The sequence below is a fragment of the Haemorhous mexicanus genome, chromosome 13, assembly GCF_027477595.1.
Source record: "Haemorhous mexicanus isolate bHaeMex1 chromosome 13, bHaeMex1.pri, whole genome shotgun sequence".
Taxonomy (NCBI): domain Eukaryota; kingdom Metazoa; phylum Chordata; class Aves; order Passeriformes; family Fringillidae; genus Haemorhous; species Haemorhous mexicanus.
This window is the reverse complement of record NC_082353.1, coordinates 11,777,216-11,800,756: the sequence shown is the minus strand read 5'-3', so window position 1 is coordinate 11,800,756 and position 23,541 is coordinate 11,777,216. Positions and strand designations below refer to the sequence as shown.

General features: G+C 38.9%; 1 protein-coding gene across 1 annotated transcript in view; it reads right to left on the bottom strand.

The window, feature by feature from the left end:
• Nucleotides 1–4,625: 4,625 nt before the first annotated feature.
• The window catches only part of SLC12A1 (solute carrier family 12 member 1), a 44,710-nt gene continuing 25,794 nt past the window's right edge, over nt 4,626–23,541 (bottom strand). The window contains exons 17-27 of the mRNA XM_059858375.1: nt 23,371–23,482; nt 20,797–20,937; nt 18,907–19,013; nt 17,974–18,056; nt 15,622–15,765; nt 13,563–13,694; nt 13,220–13,331; nt 10,745–10,831; nt 8,464–8,599; nt 6,453–6,520; nt 4,626–5,716 (exon numbers count right to left, since the gene is read on the bottom strand). Of these exons, the coding sequence (XP_059714358.1) occupies nt 5,581–5,716; nt 6,453–6,520; nt 8,464–8,599; nt 10,745–10,831; nt 13,220–13,331; nt 13,563–13,694; nt 15,622–15,765; nt 17,974–18,056; nt 18,907–19,013; nt 20,797–20,937; nt 23,371–23,482 (1,258 nt within the window). The 3' untranslated portion in view covers nt 4,626–5,580. The remainder of the gene's footprint in view (nt 5,717–6,452; nt 6,521–8,463; nt 8,600–10,744; nt 10,832–13,219; nt 13,332–13,562; nt 13,695–15,621; nt 15,766–17,973; nt 18,057–18,906; nt 19,014–20,796; nt 20,938–23,370; nt 23,483–23,541) is intronic.

The window sequence follows — 23,541 nt, the reverse complement described above, 5'->3', positions numbered from 1 at the left end:
GAATTTCCTGAATTCCCCCGTGGCTCTCTGCTATGGGCTGAAAAGACTATCCATTGGATTCATAGTTTCAAAATTGTCCCTGGTGAGGCTAATGGAGGTATCTGGCTCTGCGTAATACCTACAGACTTTAGGATTCTTTTTGCTGGTCCAGATTTTATCAAACAACTAGTCCCTGTGATTTTTGTTTTAAACTCTTTAAGTGATGGTCTCCTTGCTATGTTATGTTTTCTAAATGCAGCCAGATGGCAGTGAAACCTTTACTACACATTGCATGCAGTTCAGTTGGGAAAGGTATTTAAAAGAATGCCCCAATTTGGCTTTCTTTTATTCCTGTTCAGTATTTTCAGTCTAAAGAGGAAACTCCTCACTGTTTGGAGGAGAATATATATGTAACACATACCTGTGTGAAAAAACTACTTAAAATATTTTATGGCTTCTGATGTAAGTTATCAAAAATTTGAAGTTTATAGGAATTAAAGTTGTATCAGACTAGTATCTAATTGTAAATATTTATACAAGCAGGATTCTATGGAGTTTATGACTGCATCCTGCATTATACTGTAGAAAAGGACCAATTTTATGAGTGGCCAGACTTGGGGAAGCAGGCTGGGTTCTAAACTCTGCTTGAGGTAGCTTGGAAGCCCATGATTAACAGAGAGGAGGACTCATCCAAAAATATTACGGAGAAAGGACTCAGCTGAGTGACACTTGTTTTTTTCCCAGATCTTTACAAGGGGAACACCCCCCCAAGCCTTATGCTGGAGGTCTAAAACCAAGTTTACCTTGGTTCTGGGAATGTGTTGCTTGCTCTGTAGAGTCAGTAAACCTTCCTGCATTCCTGATGGCTGATTAGTGCTGCTCTCCATCAGGCATTTCCTCCTGACTTTGAAAAACAATACTGAGATAAACTGAAATCATCTGCCTTTTTCCTGGACTGTGAGCAGGAGCGGAGGCTGCTTTGTTGTACACAGAAAGAAACAGAGCTTCTTTTGGGGGTAGTAGCCACAGAATTCTCCCCATTGAAGTTTTGGTGTTAAAATGAGGATTTTTATTAGAAGAAAACCCTGGCTTTAAAAAAAACGACTTCTCACCCCATTCTTACTTAGCACAGCTGTCTCTTTCCCAGTGATGAAGGTTTGTAATTTAAAAAGGCTGTTAGGATGCTGTCTGTTTATAATGAAACTATTTTTGATTGCATGTTTGCAGCAGCATGGGGGCTGTGGAATTTTGCCGTTGCTTTTTACTCTGTTCCAGACAACCTTAGTGTGTTTGATTTTGTTTGAAGCTTAATTTCCTCTGATGAAATTCCAGCCCATGGCATGATTGTGGCTTATTGCACTTGTTTGTGGAGAATGTGAGCTGCAAGTCGCTGTATTTGTTTGTTGCCATTTTTCCTTGCAGAGTCAAGGCCAGTGTGAGGTGTTCCCTCAGCAGCGCTGGCCTACACAGCTGCCAGGGGGCTGTGCCCTAGGTACCAGCAGGAAGAGATGTTTGAACAGTGGCCTGACCTCTGATGAAGCACAACATTTGCAAAACCTTGACTTTCCTCATCTGTAACTTGAGTGATGAGTCACTCATTTAGCAAAGAGCTGCAGCACTGGAGGTTTTTGTTCTGCTGCCAAGAGTTGGAGAGGTTACAAGGGAGACAGAGCAGGATCTTAGATTGATCCACACTCACTTCCTTGAAGTCCAATGACACCAAACCACCAGAGCAAGAAGTTTGAGGGAGACCCATGAAATTCAAGCTGACAATACTGAGGGTTACTCACACTCTGTCCCCACAGCTTTGCTGACCTCTGCCTGAGGGGAGGTGCCAAACAGCTAAGGGGAGTTAAATGAGTCAGTAGTAGCTAAGACTGCTTGTAGCTGTTTGGCCCATATGTTCAACTGTAGTGCAGATTCCTGTTACCTGTTGATGTCTCTGGCTTGTAAACTACTGATCAGGCGCTGAAACTGCTTTTGCCAAAAAGATCTTGAAATCCCACATGGAATTAGAGAAATGAGAAATGTCTAGGTTTTCTGAGGATTAGTATTGCTCAGTCAGGAAAGCTTTTGGTAGGACTTTTCAAAGATGTAATGAAAATTGCTGAGGTTTAAGACTGGTAAAATTTCCTATGCTGGCGGCTGGAGCTTTGTACTTTGTGATGATGAAGATTGAGTGGAAACTCCTTCGAGTGTGAAGCAGGATAACAACATGCTTTTTGCAGTGTAGTTACAGTTGTTAATCCTCACAATTCGTTGCCTTTTTGGTTAGGTAGCTTTTCTACTTGTACTGTTGGGTAGCTGATTTAAAAATAAAGAAACAATCCCCTCAAAAAGAATCTCTGTTGGGATCTAGTGAGAAGCACATTGGAAGAATATGGTTCTTGACAGCATAATCTGGACTGTGCTTTAGGGGTGTGTGATCAAGATGGGCAGCTTGCCAGTGGTTGTAAAAAGATTTAAGGAAAGTGCAGTCTCTGAACTATGATGAAATGCCTTCTGTGATACCTGTTGGAGCTCCACTAACATTAAGAGAGAAAGGTAAGATTCACTGATGAGAGGAACAATAGCGGATCATTTTAACAGGCCCTTAGGCACAAGCTGAGCTGTGCAGGATGCCTAGGCTTTTGAACCAAATTCAAAATATTCTTTGTCCTTGCTTCATAGCAATGGTATTTTTAGACTTAAATGTCCCTGGTCACTTTACCCATGCTTGCTTTTGTTGTGAGTGACCAAATCCAGCCTAAATTATATAAACATGTGGAATTGGTAGTGTGATATAAGCTAAAAATGTGCTAGACAGCATTAGAGCTGTATTTTTTCCTAGAGATGTCAAACATGTAATTAGTTTAGTTACTAACTTAATGATTAAAATTCAGCAGTTTTATGCATAACTTCCATTAAGAACTGTGTAGACACAGAGTTTGTGGTGATTGGGAGTGGGGCTGGGCTGAGCCTCATCCCCAGTGGGTACAGCTGTGAGCAGCACTGACAGCAATGAGCCATGGAGTGCCCAGGGGCACTGACCAACCACCAAAGGGAACAGAGGGCACACAGGGGCAGTGCAGCAACATGAGGGGGATGGAAGGTGTGGCTAAAGAACAAGGAGGGCTGAGGCTTGAAGCTTTCTGAAGTGGTCTGGTGTTACTATGTGTGTTGTGGCTGTCAACTGTAACAGAGCTGTCTCTTACAAACTTGGAAATGAGATGGGTAGACTAACAAAATTTTACTATCTAAGTTGCAATTTAAGATAGTTCATGATTAATACACTCTCCAAATTGGTCCACAAACATTCTGAAATCATGGTGAGGAACAGACAGTAGAAGCTGCTAGGAAAATACTTTGTTTAAATTACTTGTGAATTTGTGGAAATAACATCTTTAGGCAGTTAAGTGCTGTTGCATCCTGAGTTTATCCCATTGCGCTGTTGTGTGGGTACCTCTTCTAATTAGTCACTGTAGTGCAAGCAAGAAATTTTATAGAAGTGTGTATGCCAGTACTTAGTTTTTGGTGGCTATTTATTTAGAAAGGTATCTCTTGAGATTTAGTTTTGCAATGCCCACAGCAGTGCATTTGCGAGAGAGAAGCATGAGTAGGATTGAAAGTGCCATTCCTGGTTCATTTTGTGCTCGTTCTCTCTTTGGACCTGCTTAGGGTCCCCCAGAACAGTTTGGGTCAATGTTCTCTACAGGTTGAGAATTACAGTACTTGGGAATATTTAAGAAACAATCCCCAGTCATGTGCATCACTAAAGAGCTTAACAGAGTTGTAGAATTCCTCCAGGTCCTTGTGTAGGTTGTGATAAGAAACCCTAAAATTTCTTAGGGTGGAGAAAGCGTAAGTGAAGCCTCCCTAAAAGCTTGGCTTTGGCTGGGTGCCATTCAGATTGTGTCTGTATGAGGTGGAGAGGATGGTGACCATTACAATTCCACAAGGAGCTGCAAGGACCGAGGCAGCATGTAACAAGCTCCAGTATCACTGCTGACATCACTGTGAAGGATGAGAATCATCTCCTTGTTTTGCAGGTGCAGAATGTGAGCTTTGGTTTGATCAGAGTTGTGCAAAAGTCTGGTATATGGAGGAAACTTCTGTGTAATGCAGTTAGATTGTAAAATGATGCTTCAGCCTGATTGTAAATGTGTGAGAAGCAAAGGAAGAACATTATGAGAAAATATCAATATTTAATATCCTGCCTTTACTAGCTAGAGAAAATAAAGCATGGATTACTGGGCTACATTACCATGTTCTGCTGAATTGCTGCTCTTGAACTCAGAAAATATATAAATATTAAATATTTGTCAGTTTTGGAGATGGAGTGCTAAATCTACTACAAGTTAAATTCTAATAATTCAAGCAAGATGGAAGCTGAGGCCTGGTTTAAAATATACAATTAGTGAAATTCAGGGTTTCCTGGCTTTCATGAGGCTTTCATGTTGGTTGATCTCTGCAAAGGAGTTGCAGGACTACAGAAAATAAATAAATGTTCCTTGATGGTCTTTAATTTAAATAGTGCTTACACATAGGATATAGCTTTACTCATTAAAAAGAGAAGCTGCTTTTCTTGACAGCTGAAATTATAAAGTACCCATAACATTGCAGAGTAGAAAATAGAAAAATTACACAACTTAATGAATTGCCTTTATTTGAAGTTAGTGCATAATTAATATTATTTAGAAAGTCAAAAAAGAGAAATCTTTTATATAAATCAAAAGTAAGGCATTAAACTCAGCTAATGAGTTTTTGTTTTCTAATCACATAAATCACTGTACATAGTATCCCAATGTATAATGTCAGATTGTATTAACCCTAAGATTCATAGCAAAATTGTCAGAATATTTAATGTTTTACTAATTTTTTTGTGAAATTTACTTACAATATTTAATTATTTCAATCACACATTCCATTGCATGTCAGAGCTTGAAAATGCATTATCAAGTCTTGTAATAAAGTCCATATTTTTATACATCTAATTTTTTTGTGACTAAATTAGAAGTGTTTGAATTCTTTAAAATTAGCACAACATTTTAGTAAAAGCATCTGCTGTAGGCATAGGTCCTAATTTGGCAATATTACAATCAAAAATCATTGCATGTATTCTACTTGCATTATATCAGTTCATGACTTACACCTGATGGATGCCATACAGGTTTTTGTATCACAGGTTGGTGCATTTCATTTGAATCCTGCTGTGTGTCCATTAGCAACTATGATAGTGCAGTTTGAAAAAAGTTAGAGATTTAATCCTTTCTGTTTTATCACTGTTAATTTTTGCTTTCTAGGAAAAATAGCAAAAACTTTTTCAATACTTTATAAAATCAGAAGAATTTCTTCTTTGTGTGCTCAAAATATTTGCTGTCTCCTATGACATATAGGTAGATTTTCATTCTTTTGCCTGTACTGGAGTGTAACACCAGCAGGGACCATTTACTTTTTTTTTTTTTTCCCCCTAATTCTTTGCTTTGGATTTATGAAAAAAACCCCCTGTCAATTACGAAAATTTTAGATTTCTATTAAATGAGTGTGTCTTTGATGAACCATTGCCATTAAAAATGAAGCTGTTGGAATCAAGCAAGGCATATTCCAGGCACTAATGTTTTTCTAAGAATAGAAAGTCAGTACATTTTTGTGGTTGCCTCTGACCATTAAGATTGGAGGAAGGTTCTTGGAGAGAATTTCTAGCCAAGCCATGTACAGGTAATCAGACACTGCTCCCTTTCTTGCCACAGGCAGGCTCCTGTTTGGGCAAAGGGAAAAATAAAATTATCATTATGAAGGTAGGGGTAGCCCAGGCTTCTCATTAAATACTAAGCAGAAAACATCACTGTTCATATACAACTCTGATATAATTACTCTTAAAGATTTTCATATCATATGGCCTCAATTTTCAAACCCCTGCTCACCTGATTGTACTGGCTATTAGCTGCTTTTGATTGTAGCCTTAAGCTGGTAAAGACTATTTTTGGAGTTATAAAACTCACACATAGTATGTTTTTTTTAAAAAGGCAACATATGCTCAGTTTTGCATTCCATCAGTCTATTTGCTCATTTGCAGTTACTGTGAGATGGGAGTTTTAAAATATGGGTCAATTTGTGGTAAGCGCTATATGACCACCCCATTTTTGAGACTGAATTCATAGAACTCTAGAGGTTTATCTGTGCATCACAAGTGCAAGCTTATTTATTGAAGCTGTGTACAAAAAAAAAAAGTGTCTGTAAATAAAAATCAATTCTGGAAAGGGCCTTTTTGGGTAATTTTATTGGTGGCCTCCTTTCCTTTATACAATTGCTTCATCACCAGGAAAGATTCATACTCTGTGCAGTCCCAGAGAAGCATCAGTCCAGATGCAAGTCCTCCAGAAGGTACTTAAAAGATTACTTTTGTGCTCAGTGAATTCACACAAGGGTTTCTGTAGCTCCAGTCCAGAATCCCATTACACATTATTCTTAGAATCAAAAATGTTGCAACTCACAGAACAATGAGGTTGGCTGCTCTCGAGTGCTCCTGTAAGAGTTCATTCAGACGGACTTGGCGGTAACTCTGATCAAACACAACAGGAAAAGAAAAATATCACTTAGGTCAGTGACCCTCAGCTCTGGTGTCTTAGGGACTTCTACACTCCCCCTTGCCTGCAAGATTTTCTGCTGCTGCTTTGGCAGCACTGGAAGCCAGGTCTGCTCTGAGGTCCAGAGTCTCAGCCATGGCAAAATATGAGGCTAAGCCACACTTTTTGATTGGTGTAGTTATATTGGGGCCACTTTAATGGTTCACCCCTGTGTAAGGTTTCCTGGGGATAGGGATTACTTTTGTACTGAACTTACTTTATGATCAAGCTCAAGCCCTCAATATTTTTATGGCTTAACCACAAGTCACAGTGAACAAGAGACCAGGGCAGGTTTATGTAAGATAGATGTATCTTAACTGATTTTGTAAATTTTCTCTTTCCCTAGAGAAAGTAAAAAGCAGATTTTTCTCCATTCAGTTCCTAAATTTTCCTTCTTTACAGAAATGTCACTGTTCTTGTACATACTATATAGGTAAGAACACTCATAATGTAGCCAGCTGTTACCTCATGAGAATCATCCTATAACATCACCCTTATCTGTGCTGCCAGGTTTTTATCTGTTGAATTGTAAATGTTCTAATGTCCTCTGTAAAATTCCCAGAACTGCCCTACTTCTGCAGATAAGGGACATTTCTTTCTAGATGTGTAAGCTAAACTTTTTGTTGCTGTTCTTGTTTTACAGAGTAATTTGGCATTTTCATATTGCTGACTCTCTTCAACTTTTGAGGAATTTTTCTGGTTCCTTAATTAGTGACCTAGACAAGACCAAGCTTAATAATGTATTTTTTTTTCTATTGTATCCTCAGTAGTTCTGCACACAAGTGTCTGTGATTATATTCCTGTTATCTTTTATACTGAGGTGTTTTAAGGGCACTGACTCTCACTTTTTGATAATTTAAGGTGAGAATAGTTCTAAGGTTGTCTGCCCATAGCTGACTATATAACCTTATGCTGGTTATCAGCTCCATGACGAGGGTAGCACAGTGAGCAGTCAGTAGTGTAGTGTGTTATCTTAAATCACCATTGATTTCTGCTTATGTTAATATGTCAGGCTGTGACTTCTGGCAGCTCTGAGCTCAGAGTTGCAATCCTTGCTCTGTTGAGGAAGTTACCAGCACCATAAAGTGGAGATAACTAAACTCCCAACATACTCAGGTTAATTCCACAAGAACCATAACTAAAATTGCTAGATTAATTCTCTGTGAGTTACAGGAGAACTTGTCTCTTAAGGGTGAAGGAGTTTGCATCTCTCTGTCACTGGCCTGATGAATCCTGGTGGTTCATTGGTAAAAAGATATTTTCCCAACAAATGTAAAGAACAGACTGGGTGTAATTAACCCAGAGGATCAGCCAGCATTAGCCTTGAAGCTCCTCTGAACTGCAGGAGAGCTTCTGCATGGTAGACTAGTTTAGTCTTCACTCTGCCATTGAGGTAAGAATTCATGCTCAGCCCAGCCTTTGGAGAAATTCCTAGCTTAGTTGAAGTGTCTGGATTCAGTTCTAAATTGCCCAAAGTGGTGAATGTTTGGAACTGCACCCTGTAAGAGATTCAAGCTCCAAAACAGTGGAGCCATTTAATAAACCTCAGCAGACCCAATTAGCTCAGGCTCGGTGCAGTAACTGTGTGGCTTCTGGTTCAGAGGTGGTTTTCATCTGGCTGGCTTTGATGTGGGCAGAGCTTCTCATCAGCCTGGAAAATACTGTGTAAACATGCCAATGTCTGAGAGAGCTCAATAATGCAATTATAACACACCTCTGCATGTTTACAATATAAATCCAATCTGTAAATATCAAATACAGGTTTGTACATGTCGTGTTTTTAATGCCTTATCTGCTATTTCACTTTTTCTTACTAATCGCTTCAAACATCTGTAAGGTAAGAAAAGGTACATATGTTAAAAAGTAGGTGAGGCTTTACCTTCTCCTTGAATGCTTCCAGCTCTGCATCTGTAATTTTCCATGGAGTCTCTCGCTTTAATTTCTCAGCAGTTGTCATATCTTTGCAGCTTTCATGGAGGCGATATGGTTCAATCATCTCTTCAAAGAATTTCCAGCTGAAATGGGAATTACAAAGGAGGCCTTGCTGCAGGGTATGAACTCACTAACTTATTTCACAGTCACTGTGTATGACGGGCCTCACTGATAATAATTATAGCTGAAAAACATGCAAAATCTTTAACTATTCTTTGCTACATTGTGCCCCAAGTTATATCTGTGCCACTTCTGTATGTTTGGGTTATGTGAGAATTATTAAAAGGTTATTTGAGGATAAATAAACACTGCATTTAGCAGAGAATTTTCTGTGTTGTCCTGGTTCTAGCAAAAATGCTGAAATGAGTTTTACAGTAAGTGCAAACTGCAGTATGTTGGTTGCTAATATTAACAATGAATATGGGTCTCATGAATACTGAACATTTTATTATTGTTTCAGCACTGGCTGGACCAATCACCTCACTGATATGGTTTTAATGCAATGGATAAACAGGTGATACAAATTGCCTGTTACAAGAGGCTGAAGGAAACACTGTAGGGTTTTTTTTGCTATATGTGGACTCAGAATTGTGTTCAGATTTTCTCTAAATTTCAAGTTGTTTCTTGAACTTTTGAATGTTTTCATCTGAAGGAACTTATTGTCCTTCAGTACTTCCTTGCTTGTCCGTTCTTGAAAATTCACAGAGACCTCAGGGAGTTTCTTTTGTATGGATGTGAGTGTATTTCTCTGAGCACTTGGTGCTGACAGGCCTTGTGTGAAGTGAAGCAGACTGGGCACAGGCTGGCTTTGGCTGTATGGCCAGGAAGCCAAGAGATGGGTTAAAGGCTGTGGTATGCAGCATTTAGTGTTGCTGTTGCTAAGTTGTCAGTGTTTGTCAACATCCTCACTGTCTGTTTCACTATGTAAAATAGTGCTAATCCTCTAATTATTCATTAAATAGATGGAGTGCCAGCTGGAAGAGAGATACAGTGGTCTGTCTAGCAAGTGTCTGGCATATAACTCACTTTTTTCAGTTCAGATAGTGCTGATGCAGCAAATGTATGTGGCTTTTTATGTTAATGCCAGATATTAATTCTTTTTGATAGCTTTTATTTATATAAAATCATTGCATTGTACTGGAGGAAAAACAAGATATGTATTGCACAGTTTTTTATGTGATTAAAAGATTTTACTTGAGAGATCAAGAGGGCACTAAAAGGGGACTTTAGGTATCTAGTTATAAAACCTTTATATTCTTTAGTTGCATTTCTTCAGTCAAAATCTCCAATGGTCCATAGAAACTCTGGTGAGTCCTATGTTGTTTTTGCAAAGTTTTGTGTGTATGTAGAAATGGGACACAGAATGATGAAGAGCCTAACCTGGGATTGCACTTGAACCCAGAGGAAAGGCTTTGGTTGGAGTAAGGAATGGGATGGAAGAGAGTATAGCAAGGGGGCACATTTTCAGAGGTGTTTTAAGACTAAGAGCAATGCTGTGAATTGAATTTCGGATTCAGTTATCCCATGAACAGCCTCCTATGTACTTTTTTCTACATCAGCAGAACAAATAGATGATTTCTATGGAGATATGCTTGAGAAAGCAAGGACTTAAAGTTTTGGGTTGTTTTTTTAATTTAGTTAACACAGTTGGAGGTGGAGCTTTTTGAGCATTGTTTTCCCAACTTCCTAACCTCTGCTTAAGAGCATTAATTCTGTAGATAAGTTAATTTTTAAAACTATTAAGCCTTCATTATATCTGAGTGATAGGGGAACATTGTAATGTTGACCTCATGGGAAAGAGGAAGTATACTTGTGTTTGATCAGGAAAATGTTATGAATTTATTGTAAAACCCAGAAGGCTGAGTTGACAAAGATGGAAAATTTACAGGGGAGTTGTAACTGACTGGAGTCTATTGCAACCTAAATAAATATGAGAAGTCATAATAAAATGTCAAATTTAGTGGCTCATAAGTATGGTGTCTAATTAGTCTTTACAACATAAAGAAAAAGACTACACATGATTTTGATTCTTTAAGCTGTGATTGTTTAAAGGTTCTTTTCTATTTCCTGCTCTTGGTCTGATCACAAAATTATTACAATGAAGTGACAGTGTTATTTTGTGTTGTGCTTTGTTGTTTTTTTTTTTTCCCTTTTAATTTTCAACATAAAAGTAATAAGCTCTAGATAAAGGCTGGCTGCTAAATAGTGGATTTGGTAATGCTTCTTACCTCTCTTTGTTGGGCTTTATATTGATATCACAAATGATATTAATATCAGCAAATTTTATTCTGAATTTGCTTAGGAGTGAAGCCATCCTGAAAAGAAATGAGAGAGTGTTTTATCACTGTACTTTGGAGTGCCTTATATCAAAGAACACTTGTAAATGAGTTAGACAACTGCATTTTATATCTTATCTTTAACTATATGACAAATTACTTTAAATGCTTTAGTGTTTCAATTTCTAATTGCAGAACTGGATTAGTGTGATTGCTGTACCATAATTCATTTAACTGATGATTGGTGAAAATCACAAAATAAAAAGAAATTAGTAGCAGACAGAGGGCAGGGTGTTTACATTTTTGGGAAAACAATGGTACTCTAAGTATTTCCAAGGGCTTGAGTTATAAAGGAAGAATATTCAATATACAGTAGGTCAGAATTCTCCAATACTTACAGAAGGCTTCTGTTACTCTGTTACTGTCAGAATGCTGTGGATTTTCTTACAATACTGGTAGTGCATGTGTTGGTCAAAATTTGGTCCAGAAGGTCCAATACTTAAAGAATCTTCATCTTTTTTAATTTATGAATTTATATTGATCTACTTGCATGTTGTCTTTACACGTTCATAAAAAAATAATTTGTTTTTCTGCCCTTCCTTGGCAGAAGGAATAGTTTAGAGTTTTTTGTGTGTTTGTGTTGAGGATGGAGAGGTTTAATTAGGTTAGTTTTGCCCTTGTTTGAACCATGGTTGGGATCTTGTGGTTCTTCCCCACACCTCCTTCTCCCACCTCCTTTTTTTTGTTTCTATTTTTGGTATGTAAGGTTTGGATTTTGAAAAGGTCGGAGAGCTCCCAGGAGCAAACCGTGGTAGAAATACATATTTGTTTATGACCTGAGAGTTTACTCTTTCTTTTCATGTATTTTTATAAAAAGAACATACAACTTGTATAAATCTTGATGTCCCTGGTGGCAATCCCTGTTTTGAACACGATAAAGAGCAAAATCTCGACTTCTGTGAAAAGGTTTTAATATTTGGGGAATTACATGCTAGTAAAAGTCCAGTTAAATTTGACTTCTGAATTCAAAATATGTGGCTGAAATTGTACTTGGATGATTTAGTATTAGATCTACCTAGGAGGAATCACCCAGTCTCTTTGAAGGCTTTTGCATGTAGCAGGTAGGCTATGTTTTGAGAAATGCTGATGTTTAGGTAGCAATACAGACACATAATATTTTTTTGGGGACAAGCTGGGTCTTTTTCAGTTGTCCTGATGGTGCTGTTTACTCTGGCCTTTGTAGGACAAGTGGTGTATGCAGGTGTCAGAACTGCCTCTGTGGAAACTGTCATGTTTTGACAAATCCCATTTGCTGTCAAAACTTCCTACTTCCAGCAAAATCAGGTGAGTAGAGGGTTCCGGTTCAGGAGCCTGTTTGCTTGAGCAGCCAAGACTGGGCAGACTCTGGACAGGGGGCAGAGAACACTTCCCAGCAGATCCTTGAACAGCTCTAGGGCTATTTTAACCCAATTATAAGGATAGTTTGTACAAACTTGTGAATCTCTTCTGCAGAGGTACATTTACTTTAGGGTACTGTTTAAAACTGATGGAACCACAGTGGAATAAAGTTTGCTCTACGTATTCCCTTTTCCTTTAAGGGAACATCCTGTGGCAGCTGCCTTTCCCAGGCACTGTGTTGCAATGCTAGTGAAGCTGGTGATTCTAACTCCTGTCCTTGCATCCCTCTCACTTGTTTGCCACTGGAGTTTTGGCTGGACATGTTTTTAAGTCTCTACATGGTGCTTCTGCTCTTTGTTAAGCAGCCACTGACTTTCATACCAAACTGAGCTGCTTCCACTGGTGATGAAATGGCTGTGCTTGTAATGTGTGAAGTGCTTAAGAAGGAAAGGTCCTACATGCAGTGGTGATAAAAATAAATTTGTATTAGTACCTTTCATTTGCTCAAAGGCAAATGATTATGAAATGATGATTATGAAATCTAGACTTTCTTTAAAACACTGAGTAAAATCAACTTGGCCTTAAAGTTGATTAACTTGCTCTTTAACTTCTTTATATTTTACCACAGTTAATCACATTTATGTGAGTTATCTGTCTATGCTATTTGCATGTGAGAGCTTTATCTGCAATTTCACTTCCTGTTACCTGGACAATCTCATGTAAATCCCATAAAAGTAATTATATTCTCATTACAGAGTGCAGACTGCTCTTTCAGAGAAGGGAATATGAACTATTAATGGGAAGAAGTGCTGAATGTGAGTTTCCTTTGGTAATCACCATTTGCTGAGCCTTAAGGGCTATGCCATAAGCTTAACATCTTTCAATCAAGTACATTTTATTTTTTCCATGCTGCCCACAGTACAACAAACCAGTTGTGCTGAAAATTTCCCGCCTTCCTGCTGTATATGCATTATATTCAGCATCAATTCTAATTCTTTAAACAAATGAAACAAATAAAGTTATATTTACACTAGTTTTTCTTCTTCAATCCTATTGACTTTTCCTCCAGTGAAGATCCTTAATTTACAATTCTTCCACTTCTTCCTGATAGTTAGAATGTAAGGAATTAGGATTGTTAGACCTGGAAGAACATAGAAAATTGGAGGAATGTAAAATTAGTGCATTGTATGTAGAAATTCCATCTTTCACTTAAGCAGTGTTGGATGTAAGTTGATTTTAAAACATTAAAGCCTGACAGAAAATTGATTATGTAAACTTAATAAAAACCAGTTTTATGCAACTTCCCAAGTCTGTTTTTATATTTGGTAACAGAGGAATCTCTCTCCCTGTGATTCTTACTCAAATTCCTTACCTCCATCATCGAACAGCCACCAAATGTCAATTGTACCTTTTCCTTGCTTCTTTTTAAATTGAGTGCTGGCTTCTAGCAGCCTCTGATTGAATTCACCCACGTGCATTGACTGTATGGTGTTAATGGTGCTCTCTGTAATGAGAAAGAAAAAAATGTGGAAGGATATCTGATAAGTGAGGCAATAAGTAGCTTTAGGGAGCCAAATGGAGGGAAAGCTTCAGGAAAATGAACTGTTTCTGACATAATTTCTAGCCTTTAAATCTGAAAAAAAGGTACAGAGTAGATGCTTTGGACTTTTAATTTTCTCACACACACAGAAACCAAAGCTTGTGTAACACTTTGTCGCTAGACTATAACATTTTGAAAAAGGTTACCTGATTATTTGTTCTCTCTCTCTTTTTAGTTAATGTAAAATTCACTGGGGCCTTAAAAAGCAACTGGGAAATATCTGATAGATTTTAGAAGTAAATGTGTCATTTTGCATCATTTACAAGCTCAGCTGTGTTGTAAAATACAGAGCTCCCTGAAAGGTACAGTCAGAGTGGATGCAATGAGCTGATGGGGTGCAGGGGCAGCATAGGTGAAGCTGGAAGCTAGGAAACACAAGCACATATGGATGTTTCCCTATGCTGACATGGTCACTGATAATTGGAAACAAATTTTGGTTCTTGCTGTTTGCTTGGCTGGCTTGAAAAGATACGGTCCTGACTCTGTACTAACAGTGCCTTCTCTCATTCCACCTTTGAGGCCTCTGGCTTTATTACTGCTTCTCTTTCAATGATTTGAAAGAGATGGTGTCAGAGCAGTATTCTAAGTCGAGCAAACAGGCTTCTTTAGAGGTTTTACTCTGATCTGCTGGGTTCTGAAAATACTTTGGTTTTCCTGTGTTTCTGGAGTGTGTACAGGATAGTTCCAAAGAAGTTACTGGCTTTCCTCTACACTTCTAGCATCTCTGCTGGGAGATGGAACAACTCTGGGGAGTATGAACATAAAAACAAAACAGCGAGGTGGGGCTATTTATTAACAAAATCTATCTAATACAGAGAGCCAAAATGTGTAATATGTATTTACTTTATGCATTTCTCAACTAAATCAAAAAGGGAAGTTGAAACAGGGAATTGTCATAAAAATATGTTCTACTGAAACAAAATCAACTGAAGCCTGCCAGCTGAAGAAAAATGGCATTTTATGTTCCCAGTCTGTAGATCTCCTGGCACCTGCGGGAGTTGCATGCACAGCCAGATGTAATTGTCTCTGCAGGTGCAAACTCTCAAAATACATGTCTGTGTACAAGCATGGCTTCAGGTGGGTCATTATCATTACAGACTAGCAGTTGTGAAATGAGACCTTAAATTGGGTCTGTATCATTTCACTATATCTGAAATGTAATATTGACTTCATCACCTGCACATCAATGCGTTAGTTATTTGACAGTGTGCTGTGTATGTACTTTCAGTACTTTTCACCACCTTCACTTGTGCACTCTTATGAAATTGTGCTTAGACTATGGAGCAGTTGTGCTATTTTTACCTGTTTTTCAGCTGTGTACTGAATTTGTGTGTGTGTATATTAAGTAAAGTAAGAATGCTTGTTCCCTGCATATTGTGCATATGTTCTTATTTTCTTTAGAGGAGGGGAAAAAAAGCTTAAAAGCTTTTTTTCTGTTTAAAAGCTTAAAACACCCTATTAAAAAGACAAAAACTACCCCAAAACCCCCTCAACCAACTTCTTCTGAATTCCTCAAACTTTAATAACCCTGTTCTGTTTTTGTCAAGTAGCAGTGAAGATAAGCTGAGTTGAAAGGTTTATCTAGCAAATGAGGGGAAATGGTTGTGCTGCAGACAGCATGTCCTGTGAGCAGAGCGTGTCACTGTGCTGCTTTACAGGGTTTGGCCACCACAGTTTGCACAAGGGAGGTTCTGTTCCAGGGGCTTCTGTGTGGCTCAGGAGTTTTTGGCTTGGGGTAAATTCCAGTTTGCATTTTGGTAAAAGCGTGCATTGAAGGGTGGAGATAAGTTGCATTGAAGGGTTGGAGATAAGTTGTCATTTTGGAACTCACCCTTCTTTGTTTCGTGTTTTGAGATATTCAGTGTGCTGGCTTTTTTGAAGAATCCACAGATGCCCCTTTTTCCTTCTTCAAAATCATTTTCTTTAATGGTGGCTTCGAGTGCCAATCTCTCTTGCTCCAGCTTCTCTAATTCCTCTGTATATTAGAAAAAGTAGGAGAACTGGTAAGACATTGCTGTCTTTTAAATTAAATCCCTTACTGAGCTCATGGTGATGATGTAATTGTCTGCAAAGTACCACCACACCAATCTAAAGCTCCTGGTATGAAAATTTCTCTTAAAATGCTTTTTCTTTGCAAACCAGGGAGGGAGGAGTAAGCCAAATTCACCTCTGGAAGCCCTAGCTTGGGATGCCTGTGCCTACAGCACTGTGGTGTGCCAGGTGCTCTCAGGTTGTCTCTTCCAAATTCAATTCAGTATTATGACATTTTATACTTACATGAGATATTATTTATTGAGTTATGTTTGTGGATGTTTAGTTGGTTTCTTTAGCCAAGAATTTGCAAAGATAAAAAAAAAAATTGCAAAGCTGTTTTCCTACACTGAGGAAGCTGAGGTATTTAGTTCTAGCCTGTGGGTCTCTTTTCTTAGACAAAGTCTCTTGGTTTGTACTTTGAGATTCTCAGAAATACATAAGGGTCCTGAATATGCAATCACTCTCCATGCAGAAATATTTTTCATGGGGTTTTTTTAAGCACTAGTTGCAAAGATGTAAGATTTAGCCAATCAATTCTGTAAACTTAGTAATATAAAAGAACAATTTAATCTTAGCATTATTATGCTTTTGCTGAGAAAAAGGTACCATGTGTTATTGTGGAATATATTATGGTGAGGCACTAATTAATATGATTCAGGCATTTGCCTGCAGAAAACTTATTTCATAAGGAGATCTTCTATTTGAGTAATAAATTAACTAAATATGAGGTAAGTTCATTTAAGACATTGCATTAAAAAGTAGAATAAACCCTCGCTAGCTAGACATTATTAACTCTGTTAACACTCAGTTGCCAACAGAAAGATTATACTTTCTTTTAGTTTTTAATCAATGACAGTCTCATACTTCTGATTATTAAACATGGTGATAGCTACAAACTAAATGGTTGCTCAAAACTAAAATGTCAGTTTTTCTATTGAACAGAATGCTGTACCAAGTATAAGAGGAAATGATCATTCTTTTCCGCTACAATGACTCTGTATCTGCTTGAAAATATTTCTTTGTATTTGAGTTCCTCCCCTTAATTCTTTCTTACTCCTTGTGTCACACCACTTGGAGAATATTTGCTCATTGTAAAATTGCAGAGTTGTTTTCACTGTATTTTTACAGGTGTTCCAATAACTGTATTTTGAGCACTCAGTTTCTGCCTCGCATCAGGCAGAGATAGGCAGATACCGCTCAGAAATCACCGGGGCTGAAGACACGGTTGATTATTTTGGAATCTTTTCCGAGTCCCTGTAGTTTTTCCCCGTGGGTCTCCAAGCACATCAAGCTGCCGGCGTGAGGGAGTGCTCATCTACCCTTGTTCCTTAAAGGAGTCTCTGGTGCCTTTTCACTCTGCGGGCTGATTCCCTTCGGGGGTTCGCTCCTTCACCCGATCCCGCGATGGCGGCGGGCGGGCAGCAGGCGGCAGCAGAGAGCCGCGGGCCCGGCTCGGCCGCAGCGGGAGCGCCGGGCCCGGCCTGGCTCGGCCCGGCAGTTCTGGGCCAAACTGGGCCGGGGGAGAGCTGCCCTGCCGGAAACCTAGGGAACCGTTCCGCCCTTGCCTCCCAAAGGCATGTCTCCCGAAATGGGGGTGGCATGGCGGAAGGGTGGCCCTTTCCCCCTCTGATGTGCACCGCTAACATAGGGAAGAATGAACAGAAAGGGGGGAGAGAGAACTGATTTTTCCTGCGGATTTCAGATTTTTGTAAGGGTGGGAACTCTGTGGGACTCAGTTGCACAGAAAGGATACCAAAAGTGCAGCTTCCCATTTCCTGTCTGTCCCAGAGGTATCAGGTAGGCAGATAGGGGAAGATACACCACGAGCAGGAAGGAAAGATGCAGCAGGGTAACTGCTGTGGCACAATATGATTTTCTTGCTTTAGTCTGTGCCTGTGCTGGAACTGCTTTGGGAGTTGAGTTCTCTGGTGTGCAGAGCCCCTTAATGTGTGAGGCCTCGACTCCATCACTGCCAGTGATCAACAAGGATTTCAGGTAGGGTTTAAACTGCACAAGCAAGGACAAACTGTGGAAGTTGTGATGCAGGAACTATTCTAGAAAGCAGATGGTGACTCTTCTGAGTGTCAGAGTCCTCCTTATGCTGTGCATCTAACCAGCAGAGCTATTCAGCTGTCAAGTCACTGCATACCTTGAACCTGAAGGACCTGCGATATATCAAATCCTTGGCTAATTCTGATGATAATTACACCGAGCTCAAAATCGAAGGCATCACTGGAAAAAAAGAAAAGGAAGAATAAACATGGTTTTACATTGTGCATGTTGATGAGGAAAGCTATTTTGAAAAGATCAGTGAAAGTGTTCACAGAGAGGACAGACTAGGTAAAATTGCAGAAGGAATTGTCCCAGATAAATTTGTAGTACTCCTCTTCACTCATTTAAAAAAAGGTTTGATGGGGCATGGGGACAGATCAGCTATTCCTGAAATGGGTCTTTCAGACTGCACTTTTTTAGGAGCTAGGTTGCTATAGGGTAATTTTTTCCCCTTCTCTGAGGAAATAACAAAGCTGAGGTGGGTTTTGTTGCTCTGTAACTTTCTTCAGCTTTACAAGTGAATTTTGAGCAAGCATCTATGAAAAGCCTGTTGTAAAATGACTATTATGACTATTTCCTAGCTAAATCCCAACCCACAGAGCTACTGAGCCTTGGGCACACATGAGATTTGAAGCAAAGCTCTTCCTCTGTCTCTTAGGCTTAAAAGAGGAATTCCATGATGTTCTCTTATTCCCTTAGTATGTACATTAGCATTGTTTTTCTCTGAGCTCCTGGCCACTAAAAATGGAAAAATACAGTTCTGCAAAAGTTCTGCTGAGAGCAGTGCAGCTTCTTTAGCATTGCCAGGCCACATCAGCTCTGATGGTGCCAGGTGTTTGCTAAGCTGATCCTATGAGGTGTGGGAGCCAGTGAGCCTTTTTTGGTGGGCAGTAACTTCAGCCACAGAGCTAGGATGTGTGAGCCCAGGTTTGTACCTATTTGCATTGTTTCTACACATGAAATTATCTATGGAAAGGCTACATTAATCTACTCTAAGAGGAGTGAAAAAGGAGGTACTGAGATGACTTACTGTATAATGCCCACATAATTCTCAACTTGAGTGGCAGGTGCACTTCTCCAGTCCTTCTTAAATCCAATCACCAGGGTGTTTGGTTTCATTCTACCCAAGCCTGAAGCCTGCCAATATTAAAACACTGCTTGAGAGAGGTACACATACATGCTTTTACTGTAAATGAAAAGTAATGGCAAAAGATAACTGAAGTAATGTTCTGGAGACACAACTAGATTACATTTCGTAAATGCCCTTCATGCTCATACCCATGCAGAAAGCAGAAAGATTAGCTTTAAATCATTCCAGCTATAAATTATTTTAGATGACAGAAGTGTAGTTTTGCTAAATTAGCATTCATTTGCATTTCTTCTGACATGCTCTCATTAAAATGGTTCAATAACTTGGAATCAAGAGGGAGTTCAAGAACTGTTTGTATGTTCATTCTGATATAATGTCATAAAGCTTTTATCAGCTTTGGAATACTCAGTAGATGAAGTGGGTCTGCAGTCTCTTAAAACATCTCAGATACACAGAGAAGACATAGGCTCCTAAGAATATTTTTATGCCTTGAATTTGGAAACTCTTGTTGTTTCATTTGATGTGTTCTTTTCAAAAGATGATCCAAAATCAGCTGAGCATGCTTTGTAGATAAAATTATGGTTTATAAACAGGAAAAAGTGGTCCTGGGTGCTAAAACCTAGACAAGTAAGGGAAGTCAGATCTAGATTCAGCTAGCCTAGTGTTTATAGAAATCTAAGTATTCAGTGTATTGGGAACCTTTAGGTGGAGATACACAAAACACCAGCTTGTAAAGTTGTTACACTTGCCAACATTTTGCTACTAGCAAACAGAAAATAGGTAAAAACTCTTGGAACCTTGGTGGGTTTTTTGAGTAGTGGTGTTTATGTTGAAATCAGCAATTGTTGCTGATGCAGTAATGATGATATGGTTATCATTCTGTTTGCTGGTAGGGAATTATTTGGGGTCCAGCAGTTGACTTTGTCAATAGTGCTTATGTAGTAATGAAAAGGAAGAGATCATCAGACTGCAGCAGTTCTCAAAACCATAAGAAAGATCTCCTACTGAGACAATGTATAAGCACAAGATGAAGTGTCTTTGTGAGGCTTTTACAGAACAAAGGGATCTTTATTAATAGCATTTCATCTCAATTGTACTGTCCATTCAGCAAGTGTACAAAGAGCCCTGGTAGGACACCAGTGGGTGACTTACCCAGAATATTTTAGTTGGCTCCCCACTGTCTCACTTGGCACAGTTGTTTTTTCAGCAGTGTATTTTGTGAAAATCATGTGAATTTTCTCTATATTTTGCCTCAGTACCTATATGTTAAAATATTCATATATGTGAGAGGGGAGAAGGAGATGGGAAAATGAGGACAGTGTCTCTGTGCCTTCATTATGGCCATTTTAAATGGACTGTTGGAATTATCTCCTGCATTCTTAGAGTAATAGAAAAATATTGCAGACTTTTATTTAAATGACCTTCTTGCTATTTGCAGAAAATGTATATTACACACTTTCAATTTTCAGTTATTGCCAAAGCATTCTCAGATATTTAATATGCTGTGTAATACCAAACAATAGAATTGCTTTGAAGTGTATCAAGTGTCAGCTGCATAGACATTGATATGTTGCTCTGTAGAAGCTTCTCTTTTTTCATAATAGTGTCTCGTTCATTTAGGAGAGAATCAGTCTGCCTTGTCTCATAACTCCATAGCCCAGAACTAGATCTTTATGAAATAATCTGTAATGTAATATACATGTACCCCCTTTCTGTCTGTAACATTTCCCATATATATGTAGAGCTTCTTCACAAGCAAATAGTAATGTCTCACATAAAGGGATGCTTTGATGTACACTCTCCTGTGTGTTCTGTAAACAAAAAGCTTACTTGAAGTAGACTTTTGACTCCATCTCTGAAGCTGTCAGCTGCCACTGCTGCATAAAAGGCTTTTCTTTTGTTCTTTGTGAGCCAGGCCTGCTTTTTTTCCATGCCACTGTTCATCTCCTTAACACACAGCTTGCGTGGTCCCTGCGTGAGACAGTAAAATATTATTATGAAGGCTTTGTATTGTACATCACACAGTGATTTTGAAGGAGTTACCTAGTCTGCTGTGGGAGCAAATGGAGAGAGTCAGAAAAATACCTTTCCAAAAAGGGTCCACAGAGATTCAGGCCTTTGAAAATATCTGTGCTGCAAACATTATTCACATTCTGTTTGAGAGGGCTGAGGCTGTTAAAGCTACTTAAATGCAGTGATTCTGACAGAAGGAAGGAGTACTATGGATTGTAACATCTTAAAAAAACATCAAAGATACGATAAAGCATCTCAGAGTGAATAAAGTCCCTCCCTGGCTTGACTATGTAAAAATGTCTCAGCAGATCTAATATACATGGTGAAGTTTCTGTCTACTGACATAAGAGAAAAGAATTGATGCAATGCAATTAAAGATACAAATGCCTTTGTTGCCAGTTTTCTTGCAGTAATCATCTGGTAGTTTAATGGGAAAAAATCCATGTGCATATCCAAGTCACAAAACATCGATATAACTTAAAAAGGATTTGATGCTGGATGTATGAAGAGCTGGGAATAATAACTTGAACAATAAGCTTGAAGTTTCATTGTGAGTAAGGAGGGGAAACAAACAAGTTTTGCCCTTCTTCCCTGTCTCTCAAAGGAAAGCACCTGAAGGTGGTTTTGTAACTGGCTTGCACAATAGGTTTCTGCTGGCCAAGGGGCCAGACCCACCCCTCTCCCAGGTGCCTGTGTGTGTCCTCCCCTGCTCCTCCTTTGCACCTGTGGAATGTTTGTGCAATTGTACAAGGAGTCCAGTGAATTTGCAGACTGGGGACTAACTCTGAAAAAGTATTTTACATGAAGGCAGGGAGTAAAAGCAGAAAGAGTCCCTTTTACTAGAAGCTTGGACTGTTCAAGCCAACATGCAGCCATAACCTCAGAGACAAGTAATCTTGAAATCATCTTTTTGTTCTGTTGTGATCTTTATTTTGTCCATTTCTGAGCTATGTATCACCATGTTCCTGGAAAGTTTCTTGCTGCCTTTTGGAAGGAAAGAATGGAAGATGTTCTCTCTCGCATGGTGTTTCAAAACTTTATGCATTGCTAACAGCGTGTCAGCTTTTGAGGCAGAATGTGCTGGGTGTTACATTTATGGCTGAATAGTCTTGCTGCATTTGTTGTGATATTTATTGCAGACTGCTCTTCAATGTGATTGTGAATTTTATCATCTGGTTTTACCACAGTTTTGCAATTCATAAAGGTTCATTTTGTCACACTTCTATTACCAAGGAAATTAAATTTCACTTAAGTTGCTGAAGAAATAATTAGAAAGCCCCCCTAAACAATTACAAAGCTTATACTAATGAAATGGTCTTTGGGGTTTTTTGTATCGACAGGAATGAAATCTCAGTTCTCCATAGAAAGTACTAATATTAGAGAAACATGCCTAAGAATTCAGAAAACTTGCTGAAACTTAACTTTAGGAAGCTGCATAGTCCAGGATCTTGTTAGGATTGGTTCTATGCTTAGTGAATTCAGTGGGAAATCGAACAATAATTATAGTAGGGAAGAATTAGGACCATTTATTCTTTATAGATTCATTTGATTTGGGAAGAATCACATGTGGATCTTCCTTACTCTGTTTCTGCAGTGTGGCAGCATCAAATGAATTATTCTTTTACTGCTATAGAGGAATACATTATCTTGGCTGGACTGATTCTATTATCTAAATTCTGCAGCCCCATTTAGTGCCATGAGCTGTTCTGTTTTTTCTTTTCCTCTCTCTCTCACTGTAATATTTAAAATGCATTTTCTCCCTTCACTACAAACCTATCTATTTTTGTTCTGTCCTAATGAGAGAGAGAGATCTTCATCTAAGATAGATCATTTGCTGTGTATTTATATCTAGAAATACACTTTGCTCCTCTCTTTAGATCTCAGAAGAGCATGTTTATCCTCAAAATTAGCATTGTAACAGTTTTGGAGGAACCTCTGCAAAGAGAGCTGAATTACTTGCCAAAACCCCAACTCTGCAAATCCGTGACAAAGCTGAAAATAGAACCTGGGTAATTTGACTCTTACACAATAACCCTTCAAATTTTCAAATTTTCTGTTTTGTGTGGTTTGGGGGTTTTCTGTTTTCTAAGCCTAAAATCTTTCCTTGTAATGTTTTTGTTTGTTTTTTTTTTTCCTTCAAACCATTTTTGGGTTCACCTACTGTGAACTTTGAAACACGTCTCAGGCATTTACCAGCAGGCTTTGTATCAGCTGATAGCTTTCATGTCAAGAATTATGACGAAATTCATTCTCAGTGCAAATCTTTGGGGGTGTGCACAGCTTCCAGTCAGCCCCAGTGGGAGCACAGTGTGCTGGGTGAGAGTGGGATGTGTAACAGAGACCTGCAGCCCCCACTGGTGCTGGGTGTGCAGGTGGGGGGAGTTCCCTTACCGTGTACACTTCACAGCAGATACACAACCCGTTGTTCTTCGTGAAGGCGTGGGTGATGTCCAGCAGAGCAGGCCTGACCATAGGAGCTCCTGTTAATGCTAGGCACTGGGGTCTGGTGGGGGAAAAAAGTGGTGGTGTATAATTGGCTGATGTATAGATTCAGGACAAGCC